Source organism: Erpetoichthys calabaricus, chromosome 12 (genome assembly GCF_900747795.2).
Source record: "Erpetoichthys calabaricus chromosome 12, fErpCal1.3, whole genome shotgun sequence".
Lineage (NCBI taxonomy): Eukaryota > Metazoa > Chordata > Cladistia > Polypteriformes > Polypteridae > Erpetoichthys > Erpetoichthys calabaricus.
Window position 1 is genome coordinate 52508988 of NC_041405.2, and position 27056 is coordinate 52536043.

A 27056-nucleotide genomic window follows, 5' to 3' on the forward strand; every position below is an offset into this window, starting at 1 on the left:
TGTTTCACTTTTATATTTCTTGATTTCAGTAAACATTTGATTAAATAAACTTGTCCAGCCTCATGATTGTCAAGCTGAAACTCTTAGTAAAAGTAAAATTACCTGTTTGCATTTGATTCTGTACTACTTCTAGTAAAATCCCAAGTAAAATAAGAGCATTTTTGATTTTTAAAATTACTCTACTGCACCTTTTATGACCTGGGATATTTATTAATGTTGCAAAGGTTGTCGTTTTCCCTCCACTTTGGCTGTAAAGGACAATTCCCGCTGTGTGTCAAAATCATTCTGTCCAGATTGTGTTAAATGTTAGCTTGTCAGAATTGCTAAACCAAGCACTTTTGCCTACAGTATAATGGACATATTTATGCAGGTCTGTGCTTTGCATAATAGTGCACTGGTTCTGAATATACAATATTGTACATTCCAAAATGTGACTTGTAAGATTGGGGTTAAGTAGTTGTTTCTAAGATGTTTTTGTTAAAAATGTTTATGACCTTCCTGTTTGTTTCTTTTTAGACATTTCAAAAAAAAAAAAATACTAGGGGAAACATATAAAAGATACTTATTGTAACAATAAGAAAAAAATGTATTGACCAGCCAATCTCAAACAGTCACTAAACCCTGAACAATAGCAAATATGAGTCAGGCAGGTCTGCTCTTATTGGTTACCTTGACAGGTCTGCTCTTATTGGTTACCTTGACTTATCTTCTGGTTGACTTTCATTTTATGTTTTCTATTGAGCAACTCGATTACAGCCTTCAAGCAGAAAAACCATGATTCATATTTTAAGATTCTATCACATGTAATCTTTTGTTTTGTTAATTATTATGTTTGTTATTTTAAATTCTTTCTATGCTTGCTAGCTCTGTAAATAATAAAACTATCTAAAAATTAGACTCCTTGCATTTGTCATTTTGTTTCTTTTTAGGCAAAAAACCAGGGCCTCCTGGTGCACCAGGTCCACCAGGGCCCCAGGGACCTCCTGGGCCTCAAGGACCTCCTGGAATTCCAGGAATTCCTGGGTTTCCTGGAAATAATGCAATGGGACCTCCTGGACCTGCTGGTCCCCCTGGTCCACAAGGACCACCAGGACCTCAGGGACCTTCAGGTAAATACGCACAGTTTAATTAATTCAACTTTAAGGATACAATGCTTACTCTTAGTTATATGCTGATTAGAGTTCAAGGCATAGTGAAGTCAGAGTGTTCAATAGTCACATCTTTCTGTGTTACTAGACATTTAATAAATTAAAACAAGTAACGGCAAGTAAGGCAGAAGTGTCCAGTGCAAAAATATCATGTATACATACATACACTATACTTGCAGTGCACTATTTTAGTAAAAATTATACTTGGGGGGGACCTTTTGAAAAATACACCTATTCAGTCATAGCCTGTGTTTCTGAACCAAAGTTTGCTTCTGTTAATTGTTAAGTACACTCTTTTTTTTTATTCCATGCCTTGCTTCTAGAAATAGCTATTGAGCATTGTGACTGCTGTAATTCATAACACTAAATGCTTACACAGATAAGAAAGCAGCATGGTGAGTTGACAGTTTATGAAAGTTATGAAAACTAACTTCTGAATTAAAGTTCAAGAAAGTGTAGTTTCAGTGAGTTAAAGAGCACAGAGGATGGAGACTAAATAGCTGGCTATATGTTGTCTGGTCTCATCAATTCTGTTTTCACAGTGATGGGAATGTCATATGTGATGAAACTTGTCGAAGTATATGTTTACCTCTTTCCAGGTTTCAAAGCACAGTGATGGTTGGAGACAGTAGTGTAATCACATGAGGTGTGTTTTTATTAGATGACCAAGCTAATCAGTGTAGACATTCACCACCAAGTGGATCCAGCTTTTCAGGCCACAGACCCACTACCAGCTAATTTGCAATAATTGTGTAACATGCTGGAATTAACATGGGCCAGCATCTCTGTACCCCACTGTTATGTGGTAGTAATACACATCAAGTGGACATTTCTAATCTAAGAACAAAACAGTACTTTAAAAGCATGTGCTCCATTTCTAGACACTTAGCATCTGAAGTCACACAGTGCTACTAGATTCATTTTTGAAGTTAAGCAATTTTCTCCTTTGTGAAAATTATTATTCACATCTCTTTTTTTTTTTTTTTGCTAGGTACTGTGGACAAATCTTGGGCTAGAGAAATGCAAGTAAGGCACAGTTTGTATTGGTAAAGTTAACTTTAACATTTTATATTAATTCAGTGATTTGAAAGTCTAACGTTACACAGCTTGGACTATTAGTTATGTCTGCACATTGTGAAATTATTTTTTTTTAAGTGGCACAGAGCTGTGCCAGGTCACTTTTTTTCCCCGTTTCTTATATAGTACACTTCTTATTCCATGGATTTGAATGATATATATTTGCAAATATAATAATTTTAAAATAAAAACACTATGCATATATCCAAACAATTCAATTATTACTGGATCTTAATTCTTACAATGAGGGTACTACAAATAAAAGATACCATAAAAGAAAGAGGCTATGCTAAGGACAATTAATGAACCAAAAAAGAGCATATTTCTCCTTGTTCAACACGCCAGAAAAAAACTGAAAGGAGCCAGTGACTCCTATAAGAAAAAAAATAGGAGCCCTAGCTTTGATTTAAGTGCCAAGTAATAAAATGTGTAAAATATTCATCTTTCAGTCCCTTACTTTTCTAACCTCCATGTATGTGAGCCTAAGTCTTTTCCTTCTCCTGTGCAGTGTATCCCTCCCTCATGCTTTTTGTGTCCGTCTTGATGATTTGAGTAACTAAATGTCATTTTCACTTTCAAACTATGTACAATCATTAAGAACCACTGAGACCCTGAGTCTGTGTCACTAACCCTCAGAATGTCAGCGTCAGAGGGCCATCCAGTGTAATTTGGTCCTCTTTGACTCATGTTTGAAATGAGCCAATGCTTGACACAGGGCTCAGGATCAAACTGCTCAAAAGATGGACCTTCTGTGCTGTGCTGGCCCTGACTAAATCCTCCAAGGTTGAAACATTGTGTGAGTTTAGCACTTTTAATCTTTTTTTCTGCTCTGTGCTGAAAAGCATTGTTCACACCGAGCTGCTGAAATAGACGCAACAAGCACAATCTCAACAAGATGTAGAATATTGTGGCAAATTGACAGTGTTGCACAGAAAGATTTCCCACAAACTGTTAAGACTTGTCTGAGAATTTGCCTTTAGATTTTTTTTTTAGCAATCTCCATTCCATTTGTACAGCCCGAACATCACATTCTCCAAGAAGACTTCTTCGTACCAGTTATAGTGTCAATCTCATTTTCTCCCAAAGTTGTTAAGTAATCTGGCCATGAATCATGATAGAAGATTGAGAAGCTATAAATGATCACAGACCCATGTGAGCTTTCTTGCTGGGTATTACCCCTTATATTTTTTGACTGTAACCTCCACTGTTTTCACAACATGCAAGTGAAGGTCATCTCTAAAGTTGGCAAGATTTGTGCCTTTGACTTGGATATTCTGAAAGCTGATGCCTGTATTGGTACTACTCACTGACTTTCCCAGCTTTTTAATGTTCAGTCTGTCTGAGATCTGTGTGTTATCGTGAGGCAACACATTTTTATACTGACCAAGTGATTCTAGCCTAGTGCACTGCAGAAACTCCTGCAACTTTAAATTACTTAATGGTCTGTCTGACATGTCCTCGATTGTGATAACACAACTGTCAATAGCTGCTACAGCTTGAGGCAAAATCAAAGAATTCTTCCGAAGTGTAACACTTAATTTTGAGATTTCCCCAAACAGGTTATGGAGAAAGTAATAAAATGCCACAAAAAGCAATCTCTCCACTTTCTGTGCTTTTCTCTCCGTTTAATGTCAATGTTTTTTGAGCTCGCAGCCAGGTGTTCCATATGGTGATGCACAGCTGTACTGTGTGATTTGAGTGCAGAAAAACAGAATGTGCCCAGTAAATGTGGGGCAACCAACGCTGGGTCTTCACTACAGAAAATGTGCGTATAGAACAGCCTAGTTTCACACCGATCGCTCTCGGCTCACGCTTGCCTTTGGGGCTGGTATGTTTTCTATATCAGCTGTAGTAAGTCATAGACGTTTTCAATCAATATCTGTCTAGCATTCATTTTGAAAGCAGAAGACTGGGAGCACACATCTCTATGGAAAAGGCCTAGCTGAGGAAATAAATGTCTCCTTGAATGGATGGGACAGAGGGGCCCAGTAGGCATGAAGGTGATATAGAAGACTTCCTTCTATCTTTTTAAATAATTTTTGGGAAATTTTATAATTCCTGTATTCATTATGCAAGCAGCAGGCATGGGGCACACATTTCTACAACTTTGCTCCAGTGGATGGCACTGAAGGACAGAGTAGACGTGAATGTGATTTAAAAGACTTTCTAAAATCTTTTAAAGTACATTTTGAAGAATTTCAGCTGTCAAGTGTTCATTTTATAAGCAGCAGACGGGGGCACACATTTCTACAGCTGGGGAAATAAGTGTCCCTTCTAGTGGCTAGGACAAAGGGGCACAATGGAGGAAAAACAGTGACAAAAACTTTCTACATTCTTTTTTAAACAGATTTAGTTAAATTTTAGCTGTCAAATGTTCATTTTATAAACTGAAAAGCATTTCAACAACCAAGGCTCAGCTGTAGAAATGAGTGTCTCCTCAAGTAGATGGGATGGAGAAGCGCATTAAATAGGAGTCTGATATAGAAAACTGTAGTCTTCTGAAATACTTTTTGAACAACTTTAGCTATGCAGTGTTCATTTTGCAAGCAACTTAAAGGGGCTTAGCTGTGGAAAGGAGTGTTCCCTCTGCTAGAAGGGATGGAGGGGCACAGTAGATATAAACGTGCTATAGCACACTGACAGATAGGCTTATTAAAGACACTGAGCTCCATTTTAACTACCCAGTGTTCATTTTACAGCAGATAAAGATTTCCATTTAATGTTTACAAGTTTGCTTTTTTTAATGTTTGATCTGCCTTAATCTGCCATGATCAACTGTGTATGTAATATACAAGAAAGAGTTTTAAAGGATAATGATACCTGCCATTAAAATGAGATCCTCCCCCAATTTAAAGGGATGGTCATGACAGGCAGGGCATTTTTTGACACAATTTAAACTATTTTATTCACATGAGTTTAATCACTCTTATGACCGAGGTGAAATTTGAGTTCCACAATAAAGCCTTTCCTATGGAAATGTTTTTCGTTTTTTTTTTTTTTTCTTTCCCCCCCCAGAAAAAACTAAATGTTTATGAGCAAGGGACCACATACGGTGTGAGTGGACTAGTGCATTTATTTTAATGATTCGTCTTTTAAATGTCTTTGTACAGAGTTACTGGGTTCAAGTAATGAATTATTAATTACAATTATTAATATTTTAAAAAATCTGTTTTTCCATGTTTCCTTGTTAATGAGCTCCCGTTGAAGATTTTATTGGTAACAGAACATGTAGTGTGCAATACACCTGCAACCTTACAATACAGGCTTCATGAAATCGTTGTGCATGACGACACTGCAGGGAGGCAGCCAAGCGTACATTTTTACTAATGGACAGACTGGCATTTTGCATGGAGCATGCATTAGATTTGATTATTTATTTATAAAAGCACATTTAAAACAACAGAGGTTGCACCAAAGTGCTGTACAAAAAAGCATTAAAATAAACACAATTCAAACAATCATGTAAAAGCAGATTAATTAAACAACCAATTGTAACATCCACCACAATCCCATCATACACAATGAAAGACAGAAGAAAACAAGTAGGTCTTAAGCCGACTTTTAAAAACCTCGATAGAGGATGAAGACCTGATGTGCAGAGGCAAGTCATTCCAAAGCCTGAGAGCAACAACTGAAAAAGCTCGGTCTACCCTTGACTTCAGCCGAGATCTTGGTACTACAAGGATCAGTCGTCCAGATGACCTCAGTGCTCTTGGTAGCACATAGGGGTGAAGGAGGTCACAGATATATTTTGGAGCGAGACCATGCAAGGCTTTAAAAACAAACAACAAGATTTTAAAATCAATGCGACACTTCACCGGTAGCCAGTGGAGAGAGGCTAAAATGGGGGAGATATGATCCCTTTTTCTCGACCCAATCAAGAATCTAGCTGCTGCGTTCTGAACCAGCTGAAGGCACAACAGAGCAGATTTTGGCAGACCCACATATAGGGAATTACAATAATCTAGTCAAGATGTAATAAAGGCATGAATGACTGTTTCCAAGTCTTTCTGTGATAGAAAGGATTTTAGTTTAGAAATTTGCCTCGGTTGGTAAAAACTGCACTTTACTACCATGGAGATTTGGTTTTCAAAGCTTAGTGATGACTCAAAGATGATACCTAGGTTTCTGACATCATTATGAATCACTGCTGCCAAGGGTCCTAAGTGCATGCCAATTTCAGCTACAGATGTGGTAGGACCAAAAATAATGACTTCTGTTTTATTTTCATTTAATTGCAAGAAATTTTGTGCCATCCAATATTTAATATCCTCAAAGCATTTAACAGCATTTTTTTACAGAGGAAGTGATGTCAGAACTAACTTTGAGGTACAGTTGCGTATCATCAGCATAACAATAATACGCAACATCATGTTTGTAAAAGATGGCCCTCAAGGGGAGCAGATAAAGGGAAAATAGAAGGGGAGCCAGGATAGAACCTTGAGGGACGCCTTGTGTGAGAGGAGCTGGCTGAAAGAAATATCCATCTATGTTAACAGACATAGATCTGCCTTTCAGGTAGGACACGAACCATTTCAGTACACAACAACCATGAATGCCTACTTCATCCTCAAGCCATTTTAACAGAACTCCATGGTCCACTGTTTCAAGTGCCACACTGAGATCCAGCAAGACCAAGATTGCAGAAGAGCCAAAGTCCAAACTTAATAAAATATCATTTGTTACCATCAGCAGAGCCGATTCAGTACTATGAAGTTTTTTTAAAACCTGACTGAAACACATCACATACATTGTTCTCCTCCAGATATGAAATTAACTGTAAAGAAACCACTTTCTCCATAATTTTGGACAGAAATGGGAGCTTAGAAATAGCCCTGTAGTTTGAAAGAGCTGTAGGATCAAGTGTGGGCTTCTTCAGCAAAGGCCGAACAATTGCATGTTTAAAGTTGTCTGGCATTATACCGGATTTTAGACAGTTGTTAATAATAGCCAACACAATTGGACTAAACGCTCTAGCGGATAAGTGGAAGGTTTCATATGCAGGATTATATCAGCTAGCTGAGAAAAAGAAATTAGGTTGAAAGGAAGTAAACTGGCTGTGCACTGGCCTTAGAGTGATTGGTGTCTTCCCACAGTAATCAACACTTGGAAGAGTAATGCTGGAATGAATGGCTTGAATTTTATTTATAAAATAATTAAGAAAAAGCTCACAGGTCTCAGGCGTACTCTCAGAGAAGCCGCTGACATGTGGGTTTAAGAGAGTGTTTATGGTGCTAAACAGCACCCTAGGTCTCAAGTCAGTATTCTCAATTAAACACGATAAAACATGTGATTTTGCTGATCTCACAGCCTCTCAATATGAAATTCTTAGAACTCGCTGGAAGTCCTAAGAGACCTGCAGTTTGTCCTTTTTCCACCTCCGTTCAGCCTGCCTGCATTCCTGGCTGAGCGCACGAGTGGCCTCATTTAGCCAGGGCCGAACACTGGCTTTTTCCTTGGCTCTCCTTAACTTTAAGGGTGCGACCAGATCCAGAGTATCCGTACAAGTGAGATCGAGAAGCTTAACTTCTATCAGTAATATCCTGACACACAGAGAGGGCTTCTAACACCAAGGGTAAATGACTGTCAGAAAAAATATCACAGAATTTCCGCGCTGTGTTAGCATTTATACAGTGTAAAAAGTGCGGTGGTTTAGTGAAATTGATAGGTGGCTACAAAAACTTAATTTCAAAAACAACTGCAAAATGATCAGAAATGCCGACGTCAGAGATCTCCAGGTTATTTGCAGGAAGGCCAAATGTTAGAACCAAGTCCAACGTATATCCTCCCTGATGTGTGAAAAAACATCTTTAACCAGTGGTTTTGTTTGACAACAAACACAAATGTTAAAATCTCCCAAAATCAGCATTCTATCAGCGCGTGACACCATGAAAGATGAGAACTCGATTTTGAAAAACCATTGCAAGTCCACGATTTTAGGTGAGCTAAAAAGGGTACAATCAGGAGGAGAGAGATCATGGAGAGTCGCCAGCACTTAACCAAGTCTCTGACATAAATAGAAAGTTCAGGTTGCAAGACATAAAAAAGTCATCTAAAACAAAAGATTTGTTGGCTACGGACCGAATGTTCATTAAGGCCATCTTCGCCTTAAAATCAAGAAAGAAACGGTGCGCAAAGATGCACGAAAACTGACAAACTGACAAAAATGACAATCTTAACTTAGTGCACTTGCACAAATTCAGAATGGGCACTGATTTCCACGGAGCACATATATCTTTATAAAAGGGGACCTACATGAGGGGCAGATGCATTTGTAATGTTTTTCATGTCTTCCTTGCATTCTGATCACCAATTGGATATTAAGTCCTTGGTTCATCATTTTGGCACAAGCGTAACTAGCCTCTCCCTGTACCGACACCTATGTTAATAGCACATCGGCTCAACAATACAAAAAATGGCCTTTTCCATCTGTTACAATATAATTAGTTTAAAATTGCATTGACAAACTAAGTAATGACCGAAGCCATAAGATTATACAGTATAAGCACATCAGCAGGCATTCCTCAATGCAGTTTGTCTCATACGGAGTGTCAATATCAATAACTTGGCCAGCTAACTGTGATACTAAGTGCCACCAAATGACAACGAAAGGAAAAACAATTGAAAGGTTTAATCACAGAAAATGAGGACAACTGACACAATTTAAAAAAAAAAAAAAAAATCAGTAATGCAACATGAACAACTACACCTGAGTCTCCAACACCAGCGTGCTGTCCAAAAGCTATGAATCATTATCTTGATGGAACGAGCCAGACCTAATATCTTATAGGCAGAGCATTCCATTGCTTGTAGCTACACTCACTTTTTTGTGAACTGGTTTACTTTTATTATTCTTTGAAACTATATAACCCTTGATTCTTGTGATCCAAATATAAAGGACTATGAAGACTTCCCTCAGTATGGTTCTTGAACCTTAGTTTCACATAAGGGTCAAATTTAAACTCTTTTTTGGCATGTTTATACTGTTAATTTTAAACACGTCTGATCCTTTTGCAGCCTGCTGTGGTGCATCTACAAGGACATGGATCAGCAATTCAGGTTAAGAATGGTAAGTATTAAATTAAAGAGAACAGGCAGATCATGATCAAGCCCAGTCTGATAGATAGCCCTTTCTGATGTTCTCTGTGTCACAGATATTGCAGAATGTTTCCAATGACATCTGGTTTTGATTTCTGGGCATTTTGTGCTTCAGCTTTAGTAACTTTTAAGTACATCTTCCTTTCACTGCACTCATTACAGTGCAGATATTACAGTTTGTAAACCACAGTTCCTTAAAATATATTTTATATAAGTGTCTCAAATATCCAGCAAGTAAACTGCTCTCTTGAGTCAAAGAGGAAGTGGTACATAATTTTTTGAAATCTGTAACAGCTTTTAGCATTAAATCACTGATGGGATTTTTATGAATTAACAGAAATATTTAAAGTATTGGCTTGTAGAAAACATTTACGATGGTATCATAAACAGTACTTCCATAAGGAGAGTTTACAAATGAAATTATCTGTACAACTGGACAAAGCATAGCACTAAAAGAAACACTGTTTCCAAGTCTGATAATTTTCTAGGTGGTCTTACAGGGATTTACGAACACTTTAAGGCCTGTCATGACTGCACTGCTGATTTTGCTTTTAGCTGTTTATTTTTATATGCTTTGGTGATTTAAGGGTTGACTGATGTTGAGTGACTGCCCTTTTCTCACGCCAAGATCTTTCAGGTGGCATGCTCAATGACTGGTCTCGGATCTCTTTGAACCCTCGAGTTTTCAAGCTGCACGGGCGCAGTGGGGAGCTGGAGGTGCTGGTGGATGGCACGTATTTCATCTATAGTCAGGTAGAAGTGAGTACCGTCTTGGGCCTAACTCTGTCTTTTCTCTGCATGGCACCACACACGCTAAAGGCATTGTTGCCTAAGTAGAGTGCAAGTCGCATTCTGCTTCCCATGTGTTCCATTGGAATAGAAAATTCAGTAATCATTGTGGTCATTTACTGTTTAAATTTGGTCTTTTACTTATTATATCATTTTTCAGTGTGTTTTTATTCATATTATGTTAATGTTAGAGTATTTTTGTTTGTTAAAACTCAAAAGATGATTGTATCAGCACTGATACATCTAAAATGCTGCACAAGTTATTAGTGTTAAAGCTTTTTTTTTTTCTTTCCATTTTTTGCCAGGTGTATTATATCAACTTCACCGACTTTGCCAGTTATGAGATTGTGGTTGATCAGAAGCCCTTTCTGCAGTGCACCCGCAGCATTGAAACGGGAAAGACTAATTTCAACACCTGCTACACAGCTGGCGTATGTCTATTGAAAGCAAAGCAGAAAATTGCAATCAAGATGGTACATCCTGACATTTCCATCAACATGAGTCAGCAAACAACGTTTTTTGGGGCGATCCGGCTAGGAGAGTCTCCATCTTCCTAAATAAACAAGAAGATCGTATTGCTACCTAAATTGCAACAAACTGGCAGTCAACAAAGCTGCACTGAGTAAATGCACCGGGCTTGGCCAATTCCATCATTGCTATTTCTGTTCAAGCCTTATCTCCCGTTTTAACAGTTACAGAGCAGACAAACTTTCTTCTGCAAAGTGTGTATATTTCTGGAGCACACAGAGCAGACACTTGCAGACAGACGTACACAATTGTTGATAAAGGTCAGGTCTAGCGATTTGACATACATATACAGTATGTATGCATCACTGTAGTTGGAGGATACTATTAGCATTCTTGCTTTGTATTTTCTCATCAAGGTGCTAAAATGTATGAAGAGAGATAAGATCTAGAGGTGAAGTTCTGGTCTAATCGCTGTAGTATGAAAGAGATGAAGACAGGTGGATTCCCTGTTGAAATTATATGTAGGACATTGTGATCTGTGTAGTGCACTTGCAGTGTATGTAGACAAGGACTTTATGCTTCTCTGTCTTTTGTAGCATCTACTCTTTTCTTTAGTAAGAATGCACATGATTATCCCATTTTGTTACCAGCTAATTAATAGAACGTTCCCTTTCTTTAGGCATTTAAGCATGGGCTAAATACTATACAACAAAATCCAAGTGTAAGGACAATGTTGTGCACCACTGCAGTGCTGGTCTCATTTTCTCTAAAGAAAAAAAAAAAAAAAGAAGCGGAGCTGTCCTAGACCGTAATCTGAACAAGATCGAAAACCTCATGGTGTGCCTTGCCTACATTATCAAAGACCTTTGTACATTTTGTAAATATGTCTGTATTGCTCTGTTTAGATTCTTCTCCAACTGACCCATGATGACTGAGTGATAATTTTAGGCTGGTTTGTGTTGTTTCTTTTTTCTTTTCATCAATGGCTAATATTTCTGTTAGTGATAAGAATTTCTGATGCCTTAAGGAAATGCGCATAAAAATTCAGCCAAAGCCGTCAAACTGTAATTGTCTTTATTAAGATGACTGGTGCCTTTTGAAGTTTCTATTTGTGTTCTTAATTTCCCCTGTTAAAAAAAAAAAAATAAAAGCAAATACTTTTGTAAAGAGCAGTTTTTCTCTCAGATGTGCAGGAAAGATTGACTTGAACAGAAATGCAGAATCCTCTTAACATGAAAGGTTTCCTCACTTTAGGTGCACGAATGGGACAAGTAAATAAAACTGCGGAGGAATTCGCAGGCGCCTCTCTAGTAAAGCATGACGTAGATATTAAAGCAGGAGAATCCCATCCACAGGACTTCTGCGTGCACAGCTCTACAATGTTTATCACAAAGTAAGTGTTTTCCATTAGCTGTGCCCACAAATGGTAGTGTGATTGATTTGTTTAATATAGTTCCTGATTAATTCGCAAAATCTGTTATTTGTTTTGAACATTTCCCTCGGCCGCTGCTTTCACTGATGCTTTGTGGTCACGCAATGTGTGTGAAAGAAACTGGCAAGGAGCGGTCACTCTTTGTGACATCACATTAACAGCCTGTTCTGTTTGACACGATACTCAGTGGGCTACGGCCCTCTAGGGAACACTTCTGGGGAGAGTTTCAGCATATATGTCAGTCTAACGGAAAATTACAGCATGGACTTTTTAATCTGTATATTCCAAGTTTGTTAACACATATTAGCTTTAGTAATGTTTGCACAGTAACATTGAAGCTGTAGAAAGAGAATGAAGTGCATAAGGAACATGGGCCAATGACTAGCTCCGTGACGCTCACTTTGACAAGCAAGTAATTATTCTCAATCATTTTTGCCTTAATAATCATACGACACTGTAGAGCCACCTTCTCACAGACTCTCCTTTGTGCGTTATAAACTGGTGTATCTAAAAAATGCCACCTTTTACACGCAAGTGCAGTAACTGATCAATAGAAAAATGTGTTTACTGCGTGACTGTATATGCTATCAGATTTTGCTTGTCAGATTTACGTCTGCATAATCAAGCTGTTGTTGCTTAAGGCATATTCTATTGGCTTAATTAGATTTGTTGTTTCAAAATCATGAATGTATTTGAAGAGCAAGAAATACAAAGATCAAGTCTTTCTCTGTATGTATACAGAGTTTTGAAAGTGGCTTCTTCATGCTTTTTAAGAAAAAGGAGCAAAATCACCTGTCAATAGTACGGACACCTGGTATTTTTCTCCTTAAGAAGCATAACATAGTTTTCGTAAAGTTTTTGGATATTGCTATCACTCATTCCCTGGGGAAATGCTTCAGATGTGTTCTTTTGTCTCTGCTTTGTCCTAATCCCTTACATGTGTCATTCTGCCAGTTTTTGGACCAGCTGAGTGCAGAGGTTTCACAATACATAAGTCACTATAGCACAAGAACAGTTAAATACATTATGGTTGTCACAGGCAATATCCCATGCTAGCTTTAAAGACAGCAGCAAATGCTGAAGGTAAGTGACACTTAGGTGATGACATAGCAGAAGTACCAAAATATTAAAAGTCCATCTTTATACTGTGCAACATGCTAAACATCACAAAACCCACAGAAGACACACAACTACTCCAGACACATGCCATTCATACAGTTCAAACTCGGCCTACAATGTGCTGACTGCACCTGCAAAAGAAGCATTTTGTCACAATCAGTAATAATATTAAATCATGACCATTATTATGTGTTGCAATTAAAGAATCGAATCTGCACCATGCCAGTCAATGTAGATCTACTGTATTTGTGTTGCTATTTGTAGTTTCCAAAGTTGTTGTGTCTAGATGGCCACTCCTAAACAGCTTGATTTCTACTTGTAAATGAAAAAGATGGGTTAAACCTGTTTGGAGAATGTATGCATGGAGAGTTTACATTAGCAACTTTTTCAGATTGTGGGCTTTCTTTACATTTTAGAATGGTTATGGTTTTGATCTAATGTAACCAATTGTGTTTGTAAATTTGAAATAGTATGTGCCTATTACTGCAAATTTAAATATCTGATATGAATTTCCTTGGGTAGCACATTGCATGGGAGCTGCCAGCTTTGAGTTGTAAAGTTGAAAAAAAAAATTCTGCTTTTTCAAAAGAGGAAAAGGCCTCTCCGAAGCTACGCTACACACTGATGATGCAAGCGAAAAAACACCACCACCATTTGAACATTTACCAGTGTTGAGGCAAGTTGTACTGTTCTGACCGGGTCAGTCACACAGTGGTTTGCCAATGTAAGAGGAGCGTTAGCCACACAACGCACACCTCCTGTTTTGAAGAAAGCCATACTGCTGCGGACAGGGATTTGCTTATTTTAAAATGTAATGTCCTGCAGAACACATTTTAAAATGTGATGTGTGTTATCACATTTTTAAATTTGTTCTATACAAGTTAAGTAAGTTAAGATTTTAGTTACCCTGAGCACATCCTTATCTGTATTTCTATGCACATGTATTTTTATGATAAAATAAGGCATTGATTATCTGGCTAAAGAAATGTATGCATACCTTGGTCAAATACTGGAAAAGTTAAATAATTCTCAAACAGTTCATTTTCCCCAACTGAAGCAAAGGAACTATACTTAGAAATTTAGAAGCTTCAGTAAAAAGGATTTCCAAAAAGCAGCATTTAAACAACTATTTAAGAGAAAGTACATTTTTTTCTACTGAATTGTGTTTCACCATTTTTGGATAGAATGGAGTATACAACTACATACTGTGTGTAGTAAACAATGTTTTAATAAATGTTTTAATACATTAGTGGATAATATACTGTACATTTGTATACTGTCTTGTACATATGTATATAAAATAGAATGTACGTTTTTGTAAATGTTCTTTGATTATTTTAACGGACCAATAAAGCTCTTTCCATATAATTAAACTGTACTTCCTAGTAGTCATTACATTACTGCTTCACGTGGGATTATAAAGTGCTTCCCTTCCAAGAAGATATAAGGCAGGATGTTTTGTAATGTTAATACATACAGTAAGTGCAGAAGTGGTCTCTCTATTCTTATACCATAAAAGTTTCAAATTCTTATGTCCTGTTCTGGGTATTTTTCTAAAGATCCTAAAAAAACAAGACGTTAAGCAAAAACACGACAAACTTTACATTTCTTGTAAAAAGGCTTTTTTTTCCTTCAGCGTCTTCTGTACACAAGTTGTGTAGTAGAATGTTGAAGGACAAGGCAGCCTCTATGAATTAACTGTGAGGGCCTAATTAATGTTACTAGCATTTCTTAGACAGCTCTAATCGGAGGATAGACTTTGTTCTTAACTGCGTCAAGGTTTGCATTCTTGGAGATGAACTATAGCCAGTTAAACCTCTAAATATGGAGATTAAAACCTCAAAACACTATCAGTAAGTATCACTATATTATATCTTTGTCCCTTTTCTCATATTAAAAAGAACTAAAGCAGATAATCTATTCAGTTTTTTTAAAACATATTTTGGAAATCATAATATTGCAGAGAGTTGTGTATCTACCTGCCTTTGTACCCCAGCTGGGGCACATCCTGAGTGAAGTCTACGTGATCCCTGGGTGTCTTTTTTTCCTTTGAAGATTCCCATTTTTCTTGACAAGGTGATTCCAGAGAGCAGGTGGATAGTTCTACTGTACTCTTTACTTTTGCTATTAATGCTGCTTTCTCAAGCAAATGTGCCAGAGACTGGCATTCTGACAATGCTTCCTAACTTAAACCTCTGGCACCCTATAATCCATGTACTAGAAAAGGTGGATTTAGAAAATTTTACTGAATATTTTTACAATAGGTAGAGCAACAAATTTATTGGCATATATTTTAATTAAACTTTCCATTAATTTAATAAAAAAATAAAGAAAAAACCTACCTCAAAGAAAATTACAATGGATGTGATTTTTTCTCAAGACCCAAGCATAATACTCTAAGGAAGGGGTGTCAAACTCGGGTCCGGGGGGGCTGCAGTAGCTGCATATTTTCCTTCCAGTCACTTTCTTAATTTGCAGCCAGGTACTGCTTCTAATCAAACAAATTTCTTTCACAGAATTTTTATTTTCCTTACCAAGCAGCCAAACAATAATGAAGTGCAAAACATGCCAACCCCTTACTCACAGGTGTCAAACTGTCCTGGAGGGCCACCATTTTCCTTCTAACCATTTCTTTATTGAGAGTCAAATCTTGCTTCTGTTGGAACATGTTATTTGATTGTATTCTTTGTTAGCACTCTTATTCTGTCACATCAGACATTTGGATAACTGATGATTTTCTTTCTCTTCTGGTGTACAAGGGTAGACTAACATTTCTCAGATGTTTTTTCCATTCAAATATTTTAATAAAACAGATATTGTACAATCAGTGTGATCATCTGTTGGTTCAGTTTACATCTCATTATTGTTAGGCTTCTGGTTCACAAAAAGAAACAACTAAGGGTTCTGAATCTTAAAATGTAAGTCAATTAAAATCAAAGAGCTAATTTTAATGATCAAATGGAACAACCCTAGTAGCCATATAGTTAGCAAAATCCTTCTCACCATCATATTTCACTTCATCTGTAGTAAAGATGCATACAACTCTTACTTATCTTCTCAATGTTAAATGCTAGCTTTATGAATAGGCTCGTGCTTTAGAAACAGTCTCATTGTCATAGCCTGGATCTGTGCTTACCTTCTGAACCATTTTGCATATTGGATATGATGTCTATAGTTTTATGCCTCCTTTTTCTGGCTATTAGTGAAACATCTTCTCCCCCTGACCATATCCCTAGAAACAGTTAGTAGGGTATTTCTGCAGACCTTCCTAGAGCCCTGAACATAAACTGCTTTTTATCTCACTCAGCTCACTCATGCCCAGTACATTTTCCGTGAGAGGTCTCTGGGTCACACCTTCATTCAAAGCCTTATTCAGGTGATTTAGGAAAACCTTGTGTTGGGACATTGTGTTTGGTAGAGACTGTTGTGACTGGCACAGAAATCCTCACTGCTCAGATTCATATGAGACATGCCATACTCCCTAAGAGTGTCCTCCATGATACTACCTTGCAATCTTGTTTATTCTGTAAGGCACCAAATGATGGCGCATGCTAGTGATGAAAAAAATTTAAAAAAAAGTAACTGGCAATTTGCACAAACTCTACAATCAGATAGATAGATAGATAATGAAAGGCACTATGCATAGATAAATAGATAATGAAGGGCACTATATACCAATAGACAGATAATGAAAGGCACTATACACAGATAGATAGATAATGAAGGGCACTATATACCAATAGATAGATAGATAACTTTATTAATCCCAAGGGGACATTCACATACTCCAGCAGCACCTTACTGATACAAAAAACAATATTAAATTAAAGATTGATAATAATGCAGGTAAAAAACAGACAATATCTTGTTTATGGAGGACTGATGGGTTTTGTTTTTTCCCCCTGCAGCTCTTGACCTATTTCACATTCAGCCAGTAGTAGTTGGTTCTACTCTTATTAAACTCAGAAGCACACAAGTACAGATTTATAAGTTAGTAAATGGGAGACTCCAAATCAGTCCTGAGTGAATGATTGTGTGTGTCAGTGTGCCCTGTGAAAAAGTAGTTGCCTTGTCCAGGTTTGGTCCCTGCCTTGTCCTCAGTATGTTTGAAAATGACACATGCAAATATAATAAATTTTAAAAACATTTACTTCACTGTCCTTTAGTTCACAGGGTATTATGAACACTTTAGAAAAGGTTGGACGGTTGGTAGAGGTGAGATTACGTTGGTTTGGACATGTGCAGAGGAGAGATGCGGAGTATATTGGGAGAAGGATGCTAAGGATAGAGCTGCTATGGAAGAGAAAAAGCAGAAGGTCTAACAGAAGGTTTATGGATGTGGTGAGAGAGGACGTGCAGGTGATGGGTGTAACAGAACAAGATGCAGAGGACAGAAAGATATGGAAGAAGATGATCCACTGTGGCAACCCCTAACGGGAGCAGCCAAAAGAAAAAGTGTGGTAGTTAAGGCTTTGGACCTAAGATTTCAGATCCTGAGGCTGTGGGTTCAAATCCCACTACTGATACTGTGCCACCATGAGCAGGACACTTCACCTACATGTGCTGCAATTGGAAAAAGAAAACAAAATGTACCCAACTGTATCTCAAATGTTGTGAGTCACCTTAGATGTAGACATCAGCCAAATGAGCTTTGAGCATTTTTATTAGAGCAATGCAAATCTATGACTTGCTACTTTTAGAATTTGTATTTGTTTCACACCTGTATTTTTTATTTAGATGATTTATTACATATTTTATTTAGATATTATTTATTAGATGTAATTTAGGTTATCATGGTAGTGCAAGGACACTACTGTCTTGCAGCTTGTGGGGATGTAGGTTCATCTTGAATATAAATCAAGGGAAATTTCAGTATATTTCAGGCGATGTAATGCACTAGAGAGACCACATCTGGACGATTGTGAGCAGTTCTGATCCACACCTGACAAGAAAGACAGAGCAGCACTTGAAGCTGTGAAGAGGAGAGCAACTACAGTATGTGTCTTGTGATGGTATTACATGTGTTTATGCATTTTATTGTTGTTTTTGAGTGATTGTGTGTTAGTGTGCCTCAGGGCTACCAGCAGACCAAGAATAAGACTAAGGTGAGCATACCAAGAAGAAACACAAAACAACAATAAGACTAGTTGCAGATTAGTTAAACTTGGTATTGGTCTTGTTCTACTGTTCACTGCAACAGCACTTAGGCCTGAGGATTGTCTCCTCTTTGCACTGTACTACGTAGTCTGGTGTTGAGCAGTAGCTGGTACGGTTCTGTCTCCGGTACACTGCAACTGACTCATTGTGTCTTATTATTATGTATTTTCTGTTACGTTTATCACAGTATTCTGTCCCTTTAAATGTTCTTATATCACTTGTGTTTTGTGGTTGAAGCCCCAAGAGGCAGGGCCACCCTAAAATAACTGTGGCGGAGCTCTCCCTTTGGCTCCTTAGGGCAAAGTCGAAGATGAGCCCAGGCATGGTGCTTTGAAGTCCATTGGATTTGTGAGTACTCTTCATTATTTTTGGATTTGTTGGTTTTTCTGCTTTGTCTTATGATCACGCATGGAGAGTTTTTAGGTGAGGATTGCCTTTTAGGCTACTCCTTTTGCTTCTTCGTGAGCATTTGTCATATTTTTGCTTTTCTTTTAAATGTTTTTATTTATAAAAATTCCTAGTTTAGATGTTCAAATGTTCTAATGGGTTCCTTTCACTTTTGATACTTGGGGACTTAAGTTATTTTTGAGGCATTTGGGCACTTCAGGCCTGTGAAGTTAGGAGGCAAACCCCTTTGTTGTGAAGCCTATTCCAGGAAGCTACAGGATGACTGACTTGTGAAGGCTTTTGAAGGCCTTACACCCGTTTTGTTATAGATTCATCTCCAGTTACTGAAGGCCATGTCCTACTCTGTCAGACACAACAGACTGTTTAGTCTCAAGCAGAGAAAACGGGTGGGGACCTAATCCAGGTCTTCAGAATTTTCAAAGCCATTGATAAACTTAATCTTTCAACTTAACAGTGAATTGTGTACTCAAGGGCACCAGTGGAAATTAAAGGGGAATGCATTTAGGACTTGCAGTACCTGGATGAGCTATACAAACAAGCCTGATGGACTGAATGGTCTCCTCTTGTTTATCAAATTTCTTATGTTCTCATTTTTTTCCTGCCCGGATGCTGTCTGTTCTCTCTCCCATATCCTAGGCTGATTGTCTGGGTGTGTGCCATGGGATGAACTGGCAATCCGCCCAGAGTTGAAATTCTCCCTCATGCCTAATGATTTCTGTGAAGTGGCTGGGATGGATGGATGGATGGATGGGTTGTATTTATGCACTACTTGTAAAAAGTGCCATCTTAAGGTGTTTCACAATAACAAAGACATAAAAATGCATAATTCAGTTTTGCAAGTCTTCCCATTAATGAAGCTTACAAGCAGATGTTGCTGCATAGGCCCTAATGAATTCAGGTAGCTTGTTGCTCAGATATTTGCCAAAACAGCTAATGTAATGGCTCCCCATGATATGTATCCTTGTCTGTGAGACACCCAAGAGTTTGGTGGATTCAGAGCTCAGTAATCTAAAGAATAAAAAATGAACCAGTCCTAGAGATGGACTGTGCTGGTAACAGTTAATACATATGCAGAGAGGAGGAAAGTGCGCTTGAAATTAACTACGGCTCTTGTCTGCAGTAAATATAAGAATGAAGAGACTGATGAGAAATGAATGATTTAAGCGTTTTATGAACACATGCGAAATGTCTGAGCCTAATGTCACCTTTGAACAGTCTTTAGCGGCAGGTTAGGAAATAGAATTGCCACAAAAGGGACAAGACAAAATCATTCTTGTCTCTATTTTATCATCTTTGTTGACACAGATTTTTATGTTGTACACTTGGTGTACAGTATATTACATGTGCTAACACAAGTCTGAACAGTGAATGTGTGGCGAGCTGTTTCAGCGTAGCCCCTTTGTTGGTGTAGAGATCGCATAGAACCACAAAATTCAATTCATCCTTATTGTTCCTTTTAAGCACACCTCCGCTTTTAAGCCTAATGATTACAAATATAGTATAAAAGCGAAAGATAAAAAGGATTATTTAATAGTCAAAAATGACATTTGCATTTGGGTAGACAACATCTCAGCTACTACAAACATTGAAAAGAAAACAAATTAACTAAACAAAACAAAAATAATTTTAAGCAATTAATTAAAAATCAATATAACAGAGCAATAGCAACAGCATCAATTCTAGAAAGAGCATACTATCATAAAACAAAAACAAAGTCTCATTCCTGGCTCAAATGTATTTTCCTTTTTATATAACTTTTATTGTTGTCTTTTAAATATTATTTTGTAAAATATTTTTGTTTTTGCCTTTGCTTCCTTTTTGTTGTATAATTTGATTAATATTATTTTGTTTATTGATAATTCTGTGTTTACGATTAATGTTAGTATTGTGGTGTAGTCTGTATTTTGAGCCGAGGGAACAAGGCCCCCCAACCCTGAAGGCTGAAGACCCGTCCTCACTGGTATTTATGACCAAGCAGCAGAGCACACAGTTGCTTCAGCATTGTGATTGTTTCTGTATTTGCATTCCAGAGTTTGAGGACTATCATTGAATTGAGGTGATATCTCTGGTTTGTGTTTTTGGATTTATATATTTATTTGCTTTTAGGATTGTCTATTTTATTGTCATTTTGTCAATCAATAAATATTTTACAATTAAAAGAGCTTTGTTTTGTTTTGGACTGGAAGTTTTAATGGTTTCCTCTCTCCCTTTTATGAACATATACTGTAGCTCTCTAGTGCCTGTGCCTTGTTTTTTGACCTGTGCAGGCCACAAGTCTGCCTTTTCAGCTTGGGACCAGGCTGCCTGAAGAGGTGAAGCCTTCTTCTTTGATGCAGACCTGTGGTGAGAGCAGGTCTGGTTTTTGGCCTGCATCATTTTTGAGCTTTGTGAGTGGCAGGATCAGAACAAGTCACAACACAAATGCTTAAACCAATGTGTTTTTCCTAATATTGGTAGGAAGATTATTTATATCCCTGAAGCCCTGCCCTGGCTTAATGGGTTAGGAACGGGGATGGATGGATATGTCTCAAGTTAGCTATTGTTCTAAATAAAATTTGAGGGCTTAATAATTTCCTCAGTTTTGAAAAGTAATGTGTTGAGTTGCTGAGAGCTTTCTTATAGGCTTTGATGTTTTCAGCGCCTTCAGACTGGCAAATTGCAATTTTTTGAATTTCATTTATGCACTCGGTTTTGACTTTCTAATTCAAGATGGTGAGTGATCTTGTTAAATTCAAGGTGAATTTTTTTCTTTGATTGCCTTTGCTTTGAGAGGAACAGTTTTGTCTATTGTGTCTTTCATGTGGAAAGTAGTTGTTTGATTGCTTATTTATACGAATAGTTCCCTAGCACTCATCGGAGGTCAAACTTAAAATGTTATTATTATTTAAATGTCTAATAGGTTTGGTTCTAAGTTCTGTATTCATAGGCAAAGGGAGAACCAAAATCAAAGGTACTCAAATAATGACCTCAAATGGATTCATAAACAGGAGAAGTAATTACATTTTGAAGGTTAACACTATGAGTGATAATAAATTTAAAATTATCATTTTGAGCATGCCCAGGAAATTTCACAATTTCTAGAAATACCCCCAAAGAATTAATCAGGGAAAAATACATTTTGCTGAGGGTTTCTATCTCACCATCTAAGTGGATATTAAAGTCACCCAACAAGATTACTTTACCGTAATTAGCAGCTAAGGTTGATCACAAAGACTATAAGGTCAGTAAATTAGTAACATGCTTCACTCAAGATATATTTTGAATACATGTATTTACAGTGGATATTGCTGTATTTTTGTAGGTATTAATGATAGGTTCAGGGTCATTTGTATATTTAGGTATTGAAAATACACAAGTGGATGCATATAACAATACATAAATACACAAACTGAATTAAGCAGCTTTGTCAATATAAAATTGTTATGATATACCGTACACATGCACAGGTATGGACAATCAAACAATAGTGTTTTTAGTTTCCCGGTGTAAACACAGCCATATAATGTAACTCTCTGCTCTCCATCAGTGCTGTTCACTTGACGTCTCACAGGATTTAGACCATTAGTATCTGTGTGTGCACTACGGCCAAAATTCATTAAATTCCATTTACTACATACAACATCCAACAACAATGAAAAAGAATTGAGAGGGCTGTGTTAAATGGCAGACTAGGAGACTCCTACTGTAGATCATCCTTAATTGACCCTGCATGAATTTATGTGGGTGCATGTGCAAGTGAATCTTGTCATGGACTGACAGCTCATCCAGAGTTGCTTCTTGTCCTGCTCCAGTGCTTTTGGGACAGACTCAGGCTCACCAAGACCCTAAATTAAAATTAACAAGGTTTGGGAAAGTTTTATTTGAACAATTAATTTACATGATAACCAATTACTTAATGAATAAACATATTCACACTAAGTGAATTTAAGTGAATAAGTATTTTGTTTTCATCTATATTCCATTTTAATTTCATATCAGTATTTCCTTTTTTGTTTTATCAGGGCAGATGTATATTTTTTGTTTTAGTTTCATTTCGACACTCAGTATATGTATCGGTACATAGACGTTAAGTCAGCTCACCACACTTATGTCCAAAAGTACACTATAATCACAAACTTGTCTACTGCCTAAAAGTTCTACTGTTTATTGAGAAAACATAATTGTTATAGAAGAGAAAATGAACTGAATGCAGAACTGTTCACAGAGGAAAAAAACAAACTTTCAAATCATTCAAGAATACAGTTTAAAACAAGCAAATACTGCAATGGGTACAGTGGCTTTCAATTTTGATGCCTTATTGTTTTACCCTGTTCAGTTTGTAATGCCACTGGGTATCAGTATTTGCTGATGTTTACTTGCCCAGTTGAATTCATGCTACCAGCTTAACTGTGACAGCGTACATAGAGAGGGATTTACCTGACAAAAACTAAACCTACACTTCATGTACAGATAGCTGGACGAATATAATGGAGGTGAAAGAGGGCTGATTGACCCAGATATTTTCACACAGCTCCTACTTGTATGATTATTTAAATTACATTTGAGAATCAGCGACATTACTGGTGGGATTTAGAACCAACACGCCTTCACTACACTCTCATCCACTAACCAGCATCAGTCCACGTCGATACTCAGCTGTAGCCCTGCCACTTTCATGGTTGCAAAGCTGTTTATGACGTCTTTCCTTAAAAATAAGTTTGTCTGACATCCTAAAGGACTTGGTGTGTCCATAATTGAGTATATTTATTAGTAAGCAAGTCATTTAAAATTGCTCATTGTGCCTTCTTGTCCTGCAGAAGATCCTTGGAGCTTGGACAAACAGACACATCTTTTGTAATTTGTCAGCATACGGTCACCACCTGCTCATTGTGGATCCAAAATCAAATCTCAAGTTGAACACAGTCTAGCACTGCATTGCTGAGAACTCAAATTGGCTTTCTAAAATTAAGGGGTAATCAAACTTCCTGGTTGCTTATTTTTTAAGACAATTCACCTTTATAAATTGTTCACAAACAGCCAAAAGTACAATTAGCTGTCAGTTATTCAGATGGGAGAGTGTGAAGCTCCACTTTTGTATACTTGACATAGTACCTACACGCAAGATGTCTGCTCAACTGATATCATACTAGGCATAGTTAACTGCTCAATAGCGTCTGGTATTTTTAAAATTCTTTAAAAATTGCAGTTGTTCTGTTTTGGATAATTTTACACCCATCTCCCAACAAACTAAGAAAAACTATCATTTTTTTTATATATATAAACAGTTAAATGACTTGAAAAAATGTTACTCATGTTAAATACAAGTTGGGTTTTACATCTCATAAAGTTAAATTTAACTTAATCACAGCACCGAAACTTGTCTTGTCTAATTAGAGTATGACTTAAAGCTTAAAAGTGATGTGAAGAATATATCCGTCCGTGTTCTTTAAACTGCTGCATTTAATACTGTAGACCACAGCATTCTCATTACCCATCTTAGACATTGGACTGGCCTTTCTGGTAGTATTTCAGTTCAGTTGTATGGTTGGTTGGTTGGTTGGACGCATGCACTTATAGCACTTTGCTACGCACACCACATGCTGAATCACAGGGAAAAAATTCTTTATACCATAAGTATTGCTGACTGTACATCAGAAAGGTGTGATATTATGTACTGTATGATCATAATAAGGGATCCATTCTATTTATTGTTTGTACTTTGTATGCTTACACTAAGATTGAACATTTATCAACAAAATGTAAATCACCCTAGCTACGAATGCACACAGCTATACTTATCTGTAGCACCACATGACCCCGAGGCTCTCAACCTCCTGATGAATAGTAATTTCCTTAAATTCAAGGAAAAAAATACATATAGTTATTGGCTGCAGTTAAAAAAAAAAGCAAGGATCTTAGGGAAAATATGATCATCTAACATCGCAAAACCAAATGTTAAGAATCTATAGGTGTCATTATCGATTCAGGGCTCATTTTTAAATCACCTAGTAAAGTTATTACAAAGACTATGTTTTCATTTAAAAAACAGACATATGAGAGGTCAGTCATTAGTATCATTCCAAGATGCTGAGAAATTAGCCCTAGATTTTTTTGTAATGCACTCCTATCAGGATCACCAAGAAATGACAGAGACTGGCTGCAACTTTACCTACATTAGTATCGTTACATTGGCTGCCTGTGTCCTTTGAGTTTGATTTTAAAACCCTCTTCATAGACTACAAAGCTCAGGAGAATCTTGTTACTATACTATACTATATACTATACTATATTTCAGAATGCCTGCCCCCATATTTTTATAAGCATAATCTTAGATCTTCAAACACTACCTTTCTCAATGTTCAGAAAACAAAGTACTGTATAAAAGAACTGACGACATAGCCTTTTGCAGACATAAATGAAGCTAGTGACATTAAAACATCTCACAAAACACATTTTTTAAATGTATCCTTTTCAAGATTTATTTATATATCTATTCTCAATAAAACTAAAATCCTGTATCCTTTATGGTAAAAGAAAGTACACATTTAAAGATATGGCAAAAAGTACAAACTTCTAAAATTTGTTTGCATGTAAATATACTAGCACATATTTCTGAATGTAAAATAAGAGAAGAAAAAGACTAATTAAACAATTATCAAAAATCATTTAGAAGTAAGACTGAACTATTTATTTGTGAAACTGGTTGGAATGAAACCCCACAGTCACGATGAACTTGGTAAATCCTGTTGCAGGACACTGCATCATAAGCAGATCTTAAAGAATAACTGTCACATTTAAGTACTGTAGAATGTCTTTTGGGGTTGGGCAGTTTTTTGGCTTTTGAATGCCTAGAAGTTTCTTTTTTCCAGGATCTGTGCCTTCCTTCCTTGACCATCAAGCCACATTACATACTTTGAAATCAAAGACTAACTTTTGCCACTAAAGTCTCTAATTGTTATACCAGCAAAAGTCAGCATCCACTTTCAAAGTAAAGTATGTGCTGCGGCTAGATATTAAATTGCGCGGTCTGAAAAAATGTTCTCATCTCTGCTCTCTGGCACGTTGCAGACAGAGTACTTCCAGAATCGAAGCGCATGAACAGCATGAGCGATATGACCTTTATCACCTGCTAACTCTGGGAGAAGGCTGGGGAACACCAGCGAAAAATAAGCTTTGCCTTCCTCGACCTGCGGAAAGCGTTTGACATTGTCAGCCATGAGATGCTTTGGGAAATACTGTAAGTTTTGCTATCCCCCAAAATTCCTCACTATGCTTTGTCTATTTCAGTGATGGTGAACCTTTTGGGCAAATGCCTAATTTGACTCTGCTGGCATGTCACCCCCATTAGACAAGAGAGAAACAATTCTTTACATATTAATTTATTAAAAAAAAATAGCCCAATCATGTGTGGGAATATGTATTATAAAAGTAAAACAATAATCAGTGACTTACAGTAGAGAAAATGATATGCACATTGATTCTAACTGGGCTTGTAATAGTGCACTAATATTACCCTACTTTTAAAAGAAATTTTGAATTGAATTGAAAAAAATATGGAATACATTGCATTTGATTTGATATCAATAAATGAATTTTTGTTGCTGAGCTTTAATAGATAAGTCTGAAATTAAAGGTAGGTACTTTGTAAAATTCAAGCCCAAACAAGCAGTACTAACCTCATCTGTCAGTCGGTTTCTTTTGTCCATTTTAATGTTGTTTAATGCCAAGAATAAGGTCTCACAAAAGTATAACATGGAAAATAAGCCAGTTCTAGAAAGGATTAAGAGGGACTGTTGAGAGAAATGTAAAAAAAAACCAAAACAAATGCAGCTCTACTGTACGGAAGTGTAAGCCTGGAGAGAGAACATTAGCACTGCCCTTTGCAGACTACTGAGACAGTATACCGAAATATCCTTTGAGTGTAATAACCTTCTTACCTATGCAGCAGTGTTGTTTATGGAAGCTCTGAACCACACAATGAAAAAAAAAAAAAAAAAGATGGAATAGCCCTTATCTCATACATATACTGTATGAACGTGAAAATATCACGAATGAAGTACGTACAGGATACGTGCAAGATGAGGGTTATCCCATAATTTTTTTTCATTGTGAGGTTCAGAGCTTCCGTAGTTGTTGAACTGGCTCCTGGCGTAAAATAATTCAGTGCACTTCACCCGAGCAACGAATGCAAAAGCTGATTTCACGCAAATGCCGATAGTGTGCTCATTTTGAGAACTGCAGTTGCAGATATGCGCTTGTGCCATGACAATGAGCTTCCTCTGCAGCAGTTAGAAGTCAACTGAACTGTGCAGCTGCCGTGATGACAGATGAAGGGCTGACAAAGATAGTGAGAATCTATTTTAAGCTCTGGGTGATGCAGG

The 27056-nt window shown here is 37.1% G+C and overlaps 1 protein-coding gene across 3 annotated transcripts in view; it reads left to right on the forward strand.

Moving 5' to 3' along the window:
- Nucleotides 1–14504, forward strand: part of eda (ectodysplasin A) — a 233408-nt gene extending 218904 nt beyond the window's left edge. Inside the window, exons 4-8 of one of the 3 annotated variants that reach the window (XM_028815515.2) lie at nucleotides 930–1109; nucleotides 2140–2174; nucleotides 9243–9294; nucleotides 9952–10076; nucleotides 10418–14504. In XM_028815515.2, coding sequence (XP_028671348.1) covers nucleotides 930–1109; nucleotides 2140–2174; nucleotides 9243–9294; nucleotides 9952–10076; nucleotides 10418–10669 — 644 coding nt within the window. In that variant the 3' untranslated portion in view covers nucleotides 10670–14504. Of the gene's footprint in view, nucleotides 1–929; nucleotides 1110–2139; nucleotides 2175–9242; nucleotides 9295–9951; nucleotides 10083–10417 lie in introns of all 3 variants that reach the window. The other 2 variants (XM_028815516.2, XM_028815514.2) reach the window with 2 other exon arrangements.
- Nucleotides 14505–27056: the final 12552 nt, after the last annotated feature.